The following is a 9,461-nucleotide window of genomic DNA, read 5'->3' as shown; positions in this document are numbered from 1 at the left end:
ATGTACATATATATATAATGTAAATATAAACCACAATTCTTAATTGGAAGTATATACAAGTAGACTGGACTGACATATTAAGACTGATAGGAGCAGTATGAAGAAGCCACAATAATTTCTATAAAATAAAAAAGTAAATACCATCTAAATTTAACTTAAACTCTATTTATCACTGACCAATACACTCATAAAATGCATTTTTTAATTTTTTTGTTAGACATATATCTGTGGGGATCAAGTGTTAAGAGTTCAAAACAATTACTTTATTTAATGTGAAAAATATTAAACATTATACAATGTATTTTTATTATAGGCACAATGTATGCTATTCAGATCCACCTCGACCTCCTGATGCCCCTAACTTCATGTCCTTTTCTTGATAGCACACTGAATCAGATTTGTGCTTCCCATACATATACTTAATACACATATACACAAATATACATACATATATATATGTGTGTGTGTGTGTGTGTGTGTGTGTATCCACAGGTATGGGGACATCCACTGGAGAATAGTTCACCTACCAGAGATCGCACCCTTAAACAACATTGTCCTTCCCTTCCCCAGAAGCTATCAACTGTCAATAGCACCTCAGCTAAGAGTTTGGGCTTATAAACCCCTCTACCTCCATACTTGACTGTTATGAAATAGATAAGCACTAATATTATTATATGATTTTATGCTCAGCATTACAGATAGAATAAGGGAGAAAAGGCCATGTTTATCAAATATGTTTTATATTTTCCTTGGTTTAAGATGTTTGTAAATGTTTATTAAGGCAACAAAAAACTTTTTACTCACTTACATGAGATTACATTTTCACAGAATGGACACAAGCTAATATCTTACCTAAATGTCCCAGAGTCTGTGAAATTTCTCTTTATTTATTCATCTATTCATTTATTATTCTTGTTTATTTTTATGTATATAAATATATTTTTCTACACATGTCTGGTCATCACATGCATACCTATTGCTTTCAGAGGCTGGGAGAGGGTATCAGATCTCATGGAATTGGAGTTACAGATGGTTTTCAGCCACCATGCAAGTGATGGGAATTGAACGCAGGACCTCTGGAAAAGCAGCCAGTGTTATTAGAAACTGAGCCATCTCTCCACCTGAAATTTTCTTTTTGAATCTCTTCAACTTTAATTTTTAGCACATTTTGTATGTAGGCTTGCTTTCACATCAGGTGTGGCTAAAAATTCTGAGCCATTGAAGAACAAGGCAGGAGGAAACTGCCAGTGATTCATACCTCTACAAGAACTGCTCTTTGAAAGCAGTTGTTTCTTCCCCACCAATTTGTCAATAACTTGATCTGCTTGTGGCCTGGTAGAGGTGCTATCCTCAGATAAACAACAGAAGAAAGAAAGAAGAAAGAAAGAAAGAAAGAAAGAAAGAAAGAAAGAAAGAAAGAAAGGCAGGGAGTGAATGAGGGAGGGAGGAAGGAAGAAAGGAAAACACTTGGAAGACAATTCAGCCAGTCCTGATGAGACCTGATAGGCTAGGGTCAGATGGAAAGGGAGGAGGACAGCCCCTATCAGTGGATTGGGGGAAGGGGCATGGGAGGAGAAAGGGTAGGACTGGGAGGGAACAAGGAAAAGGATTACAGCAGGGATACAAAATGAATAAATTATAATTAATAAAAAATTAATTAATTTTAAAAATTTGCAGTCAGCATGCATAGAGAAGACCTAGACCCCCTGCTCAGTTTCTAAGTTGGTTTCCTAGTAAGGGGGGCAGGGGCTATCTCTAACATGAACTTAGTGGCAGTCTCTTTGATCACCTCCCCCTGGGGGCTGCAGCCTTGTCAGGCCACAGAGGAAAATGATGCAACCAGCCCTGATGAGACTTGATAGGCCAGTGTCAGATAGAAGGGGAGAAATCCTCCCTTATTAGTGGAATAGTGAAGGGGTACAGGAGGTGAAGAGGGGGGTATGTGGGACTGGAAGGAGATGGAGGGGATATAGCCAGGATACAAAGTGAATATATTGTAATAAATAAATAAACAATTTTAAGAAATAAAAATGCTGCCATATTTATTCAAAATCTAAGCTCTATTTGTGGTACAAGGATTCACCTAGATGGTGAAAATGCTGTTTTAAGTAGTTTTTTCAGACCATCAGAGTGTTGTAACAAATTTCAAATGTGGCTATTTTTTTTTATTCGTTGATATATTTTCCACAAAACTTCAAGTGAGGTTTTACTATATTTCAAGTAATTATTCTTTAATTTCCCTGTTTAATATGAACCAAGCTCCAATTTGACATCAACTGCTATTCCTCTCATATCCTCTCTCCTTTTACTGGACATAGCCTAAGGATAAATGCTCAAGGAACATTTGAGCTTGCGACACGGAAACAGCATTGGAAAGGTTTATATGCCTAGGATACTTTGTTAAACTGAACAATAAAGTAATTTATTCCCAGAGTGTAGTTACCATCGTTTAGGCCAACAGAGGCTTAAACTTTTTGGCTGTAGCTAATATTACATCAAAGAAACAATAATTGAAGAGTAGATAGAAAATGGTTGAATGATAAAGAAGTGATGTGATGATATAGCGGTGATGTGTGGAGAGAAACAGTGAGAAGGCTAACATCAAACAGGATGGACTTAAATGTCTGGAGACACAGGAAATTCTTGGGACTGGGAACAGACTTGTGGTAGAATTCCTTGCATTTTTAAAGATTTATTATTTTATTTTATGTGTATGCATCTGTTCCTGAATATATTCATGTGTCCCATATATATGCCTGATGCCTAAAGAAGCCATTAGAGGGCTTTGGATCCCTGGAACTGGAGTTACAAGTACCTATGAGGTGCCATGTGGGTGCTGGAAACTGAACCCAAGTCCTCTTGCAAGAGAAGTAAGTGCTTTTAACTTCTGAGCCACCTCTCCAGTACCAAAATGCCTTGTTTTGAGAGAGAAGACAATCATCATTTTCTGACCATCAGTAGGCACCATTCTTATGAGTGTCATGTCTCTTTAATTTCATTTTTCCATTTATAATAATTACAGATGAACATGTTTACATGTGAAAAGATCTTCTCTGCTATTCTGTGTGTCTTATACACAGAAAATACTATGATGAATTTGATAATAGTCCTTCAGTGCTTTTTGATATAGACAAAAATAAACCGCAGAAAAACTATTGATATTCAGTGATTTCTTTTCACATTAATGTTATCACATACACACGGGCGCTCACAAGCACGCACAAACATTTTTTTCTTTGTTCATTTCTTTGCTCATTTTGTTTCTGTTTTTATTACACCAGGGTCTAACTATGTAACCCAGGCTAGTCTCAAACTCAAGATCTTCCTATTGCTGCTCCTCAATGCTGAGGTTACAGTCTTGCACCTTCACAACCAATTATATATATGATTTCAACCTATTGTTTTACTCTATGTTGCTTCCAGACCATTCTCTGTTGGTGGATGTAGACCTGATTTAATTTTCTTTTAATTATTATAGAGTAATTTATCATATTGTTGTGTACTATTGAAGCATTACCATATTTGATTGTTTGTCTTATCATTCCCCTACTTGATTTTTTTTTTGTTACAAAAGAAAAATCTATTGTTTATTTTAAAAAGGCAGTTCTGTGGTGAATATACTCATATGTGGTTCTGCATGCACATGCATGAGGGGGTTTTCTAAATTTAAAAAAAATGCTGTGAGTAAATCAAACAGCTTAACTTCTATGTTTAATAGATACCATCAAATGGCTTTCCGAATTGGTGATGTCACTAGCAGAGTACTCATCTTTGGCAGCATTGACATTGTCATATGTCACATCTAGTCTTAAGCTGAGATTGGGCATCTTTGAAAATGTATATATAAACTGGAAGTTTTTTTTTTCTTAAATTTGGCTGATTATCTATTGGTTTACTTGACTATTTTTCCTAGGATTATTCTTTGTATTACATTTTTGGCTGTAAAATAGATTGTAAATGCCATAACCTGCTTTTATAGGTATCACTGAAAAATATTCTAGCTATGCATGGTGACACATGCCTTTAATCACAGCATTCAGGGAGGCAGAAGCAGGTGAATTGCTGTGAGTTCAAGACCAGCCAGGTCTACAAAGTGAGTCCAGGGTAGCCAAAGCTACACAGAGAAACTCTGTCTTCAAAACAAAACAAACAAATTATATAATTTTCTTAGTTCTTAATTCACTTTTCTTAATTCATTTTTATCTCATCTCAGAAAGTTTTCTCTAGCCTAGACCATGAATATATTCTCAAATATCATCTTCTGAAATTAGTCCAGCAGTAATTCTCAATGGTAGCATATATTAATCTGGAATTTATTTTTATGGTCATATGAAACAAGAATTTAATTTTATTTTTACCTTCCCCAAATGGCTCCACATTCTTTTATTGGGCTAAATCTAAATTTTCAGTTCTGCACCATTTTACATGAACTTGCATAGAATGCAAAGTCTGACTTATAACATTAAACTATAATATAAAATTATAAATATAATCATGTATAATCACTATACATGAAAATATGTGATAGCACATCATATATAATTGATTCACATCATATATGATATATATTTAACATCACATAATTAATATCAAAATGTAAAAAAGTAACAGATAACATGTATTTTGCATTAAAACTCTCCAACTGCCAGTTTATTAGATATACAAGTTTGAGGGTAAAGCAATGACTATTCTGTGATAGCCTTCCTCATTTATTCATTCACAGAGCCAATTTTTTATATTTTCTCTGATACATACAAATAAAAAAGAATAGAAAAATATTTATTAATTTATAACTTATTTTCTTCTATTATAGAATTTGGGGTTAGTGGAAAAATGCTTACCTAGCATATACAAAAAGAAAGGTCTGTATGTAATAATATACTGAACCACAATTTTGTGTCGAACATAAGATAAATTTATTACAAAGTATGTAGTCTACACAAACTTAAAAAGTGAAAATTTGGGAAGCATATAATAAAACTTTATAAAACAGGAAAATGATGGAATAAACATGGGCCTGCCTTTAAAATTAAAAGGCACAGGGACTAGAGAGACATTGAAGCAGTTCAAAGCTTGTACTGCTCTTGCATAAGACTGACCCAGTTCCCAGCACCTGTGTCAGGCAGCTCATAGATCCAACACCTCTAACCTTCTCAGTAGGCAGCTTTGAGCACATACATCTGTGTGTATACACCCATAATTCAAAAGTAAAAAAATAATCTTTTTCAGTAAAATATTCTAGAACAAAAGAATCCCTTGGGATATATACATAATAATATTTATAGGTCACAAGACAAAAGTTCTTAGTCTGTGAAAGGGACTGGTGAGGAGAGGAGTAGAATCAGAGGGAGACAAGAAAGAGTGGGAAGAGAATCATCAAAATATTATATTGGTGTAAGAAATTGTCAAAGAAACTACCTAATCAAGATAGATAGATGATAGATAGATAGATGATAGATAGATAGATCGATAGATGATAGACAGATAGATGATAGATAGATAGATAGATAGATAGATGATAGATAGACCACCCTACTTCTCACCAAAGAAAAATTATTCTGCTCTAAAGACAAGATATAAATCAAACTAGTGAAGGTAAGGCAGCAATCTATTTCTGGGGGCAGGGTGGGGAACTGAGGTGGGCATAGTATCAGACATGTCAATAGTTTCCTATGTGTGGGAAGCTGCTAAAAACATGATTTGAATTATCTAGTTTAATTGTCAAAGTACCAATTTGACAATAATATCAAATATGTTAGAAGTTTCCTATGTTCGGAAACTGCATTAAAAGCTTTATATAAATTACCTAGTAAAATAACACTTTGAAACATAATTGTCTTCACATTTCCCCAAGTTTGTTGAGATACACAGTTAATACCTTTAAGAAGTAGAGAACCCTGTTCTTCACTACAACACAAGTAGACACGAAAGAGATAACGCTGAGTGAAATAAACTAGACACATCTATGTAAATACAGCATGACCTGACACGCAAACACTAAAATACCTTTACCCTCGCTCTAAAGATAATCATTAAGGGCTCATGAGCATTTTATCAATTATTCAAGGCCATGCCAGTAAAAAGCATAGGAACTGAGAATGTCATCTGTCTCCAGAGCCCAGGCTCTTGTCTTGTCTTAGTGTGGAAGGCCATGCATCCGGAGTCACAAAGGATAATGATTCACACAATCCTGTGTGCTCACAAGATTGTTTATATGTGAATAAGCATAAAGATTTTTCAAATATTTCTTTCCTCACTTTTCTATAGCTCAATTATCACACAGACCCAACTTGTCTTGCAGTTTAAAGACAATAATAATGGTTTCTTATGCTTTGAAATTGCATTAAAAGCTTTCTCTAGATCATTTAGTGAAGTAACACTTTGAAACATAAATTGTCTTCACATTTTCCCAGTTTATTGAGCTATACAATAAATACCTTTAAAAAAATTGAGAATACTGTCATAACAGGTTATAATTCGTCAAAACTCACTAATTTTGAGTTATGAAACTTGATAATTTTGGTAAGTCAACTACCCACATTAAACAACAGAGTTTCCTTTTTTCTCAATAATGAAAATTCAGGTCATATATATCTTGTACAGCTAGTCTATACTAAAACTGTGCAACTGTGCAATTTAAGTGAAAATACAGTAAACCATAAAGGCCCATGAAGATAGAAGGATGCATAAATAGAATGAGGTGATGAATGGTAGTAAAAAAAAGCCTGGGTTGTTTCACTTAGAGAAATAGAATGACTGTTATCACGTTATTTTACCACTCAGGTGTTAATGGTTTCTGAGCATGTGAAGAGCTGACTCATGGCATTTTTCACCTCTTCATTTCTCAGAGTATAAATGAGTGGATTCAACATGGGTGTCAGGGTGTCAGAATACCATAAAATACTGCCATGTTTTTGTCTATAGGTAACGTAGTTGATGGACGCACATAACTAAATATACAGGGCACAAAAAACAAAGTGACAACATTGAAGTAGGCCCCACAGGTAGACAGAGCTTTCCATCTCCCCTCTGTACTGTGAGACTTCAAGGAGTACAGGATGACAATGTACGAGGCAGCCAGCATGAGGAAGTTCAGCAGGCAGATCACACCACTGTTGGCCATCACCAGCATTCCAATGACATATGTGTCAGTGCAAGCCAGCTCCAGTAAAGGGTACAAGTCACACACAAAATGATTAATTACAAAAGGGCAACTGAAAAATCAAAAGGATTTGAACCAATGAATGCAGGAAGCCACCCAGCCACAACACTGCCACCAGCACAACACAGAGGTGCCTTGTCATGGTGGTGGTATAGTACAGGGGCTTGCAGATGGCTACATAGCGGACATAGGCCATCACCGTGAGCAGGATGATCTCAACACCTCCCAGGAAATGAGCTCCAAAGAGCTGGGCCATGCACCCCTTATAAGAAAGAATTGTCCCCTCATACAAGGAGTCAGCAATGAGTTTAGGGGCCAAAGAAGAGGAATAGCAGGCATCAATAAAGGATAGATTGGAAAGGAAAAAGTACATGGGGGTAGCCAGGCTGGAGCTGAAGGTGATAGTGACCACAATGAGCATGTTGCCACAAACTGTGACTGTGTAGATAACCAAGAAAATCACAAAGAGAATTCTCTGGACCTCTGGCTTCTGCAAGAGTCCCAGCATAAAAAACTTTGTAGTATTGTGTGATACTTCCATAGATTCCAGGGTTACTGGGGGTGCAGGTGCAGTGTCGCCTATAAAGTGAAAAGAAACAACTGTAAGAGAAGTAGCTCCAGGAGATGGGAATGTTGCAAGGTTTACTTTGAATACTCCACTCTCCTCTTAACATGCTTCTTTCTAAAAATCTTATACTAATTTATTTTGTTATCCATTAAATGTCAACATATGCCATTTGCTTCATTGGGCACTAGTTATTAGCCACAAATAATGATTCATTTTCTAGCTTTCTTAATTTATAGCTAACTTAGTTTATAGTTACTGAACTGTTAACAGTCAGTGATTTTCTTATTCCAAATGAGATGCATGTCTGACCATTTTCAGGATAATATGATAGTGTTTGAGGAAAAAAGAAGAGGAGGAGAAGAAAAAGGAGGAGGAGTATGTAGGAAGAGGGGAAAAAGGAAGAAGAGAAGAAAAAGCAGGAGGAAGGGGAAAGGAGGAGGAGAAGTAGATTTGGAGAAAGCAAATGTAGTTGCAGTTGGAGACTTGCATGTCTTCCTCTTCTCTTCTGTTCATTTACACCTGTGCTCCAGGCTGGGGACAGCATCATGTCTAGGAAGCCAACCTTGGTTTTACATGTTTTACATTCTTTGGGGTTTTGCTTGTCTTTGATCTTACTAAAATCCACCTAGCTAAAGGCTGCTACTTCCTTTACTGACTACAAGACAGACTTGGCATTAAAAAATAAAATAAAATTTGTTTGGGAATGTCATTCTATTACACAATTGTCTTTATTGACAACATAAGGGAAACTATAAGGACAGCAAAATCAGATGCTCTGTGACGCTCTGTCATTTTCTTTGCTTTTACTTTCTGAAGTAGGGTGTTACCACACAGCCCAGGCTACTTACAATTCTGTCTCAGGCTTCCAGAGTTGAGATTGCAGGCATCAACTACAATACCCAACTCAGATGCTAAGCCAGATATAAATGACATCTAGTACAACAAACATGCCTACATACTTCCTATGCTCCTGATGATATCATATGAGTGCAGCTTTTGTCAATAGGCTTTCACAATTCCTATTTTTTACCTAGAAGTACAAGTCTTTCTGAATAGTTAAAAGTTCCCACTTGCTAAAGATATATAATATTTACTACAAAAATTTGAAGAGAACCACTGAGTGTCAGAAAAAGAAAGAGACAGTCAGCTGTAAGAAATCTTAATCAGGGGAAAAAGCATGTGCTAATTAGGAAGCATCTCTCTTCTCTGTCTAAACTGTATTGCAAGTGACAAGTCTCATGGTCTTTGCCCCTTGCAGACAAAATTTTCTAACCAAAAGCCCAGACAGCAGTGGCAGAGCAAACACCTGCATGACCCTCCCCAAGCACCCAGCTCATTTAACTCTCACATCATCCCCACAGAGTAAGTTCTCACCTTGTACAGAAACAAAATAAAACACTGCATTCAACAACTATGGGGTAGTCTTGAACATTTTTATTGCACTCTGTCTCTCCTATATTTTTTTCTCAGAGAAATACAAATATCAAATTAATAGCAGATCTGATACTTGCTCCCAGGTAGTCTAGCCACAGTGTCCGTGGGCTGGGCTATATGTTATTGTCAGGTAATATTTGTGTATTTGGATCCTGCCATTGACAATCATTCTCAGTGTAAAAATAGATAATGGACAATTTCTCAAAGCCTTGGGGTTTTTAATCTATAAAATAAAAACAAGCATGCTTGCAATTATTATGTGTCAATGTTCAAAACTGGACTAACATTTTTAAATGA

At 36.0% G+C, this 9,461-nt stretch overlaps 1 protein-coding gene across 1 annotated transcript; it reads right to left on the bottom strand.

Moving 5' to 3' along the window:
* Window positions 1-6,779: 6,779 nt before the first annotated feature.
* On the bottom strand, window positions 6,780-7,703 carry LOC129692343 (olfactory receptor 4C3-like). The gene is given in 3 exon segments (XM_055628677.1): window positions 6,780-6,887; window positions 6,890-7,202; window positions 7,204-7,703. Coding segments are annotated over 3 exon segments (921 nt in total).
* Between the last annotated feature and the right edge of the window lie 1,758 nt (window positions 7,704-9,461).

This window comes from Psammomys obesus, unplaced genomic scaffold (assembly GCF_907164565.1).
Source record: "Psammomys obesus unplaced genomic scaffold, mPsaObe1.curated_primary_1811, whole genome shotgun sequence".
In the NCBI taxonomy this organism is placed as follows: Eukaryota; Metazoa; Chordata; class Mammalia; order Rodentia; family Muridae; genus Psammomys; species Psammomys obesus.
Note: the sequence above shows the minus strand (reverse complement) of the source record. Positions and strands in the feature narration are given on the sequence as shown.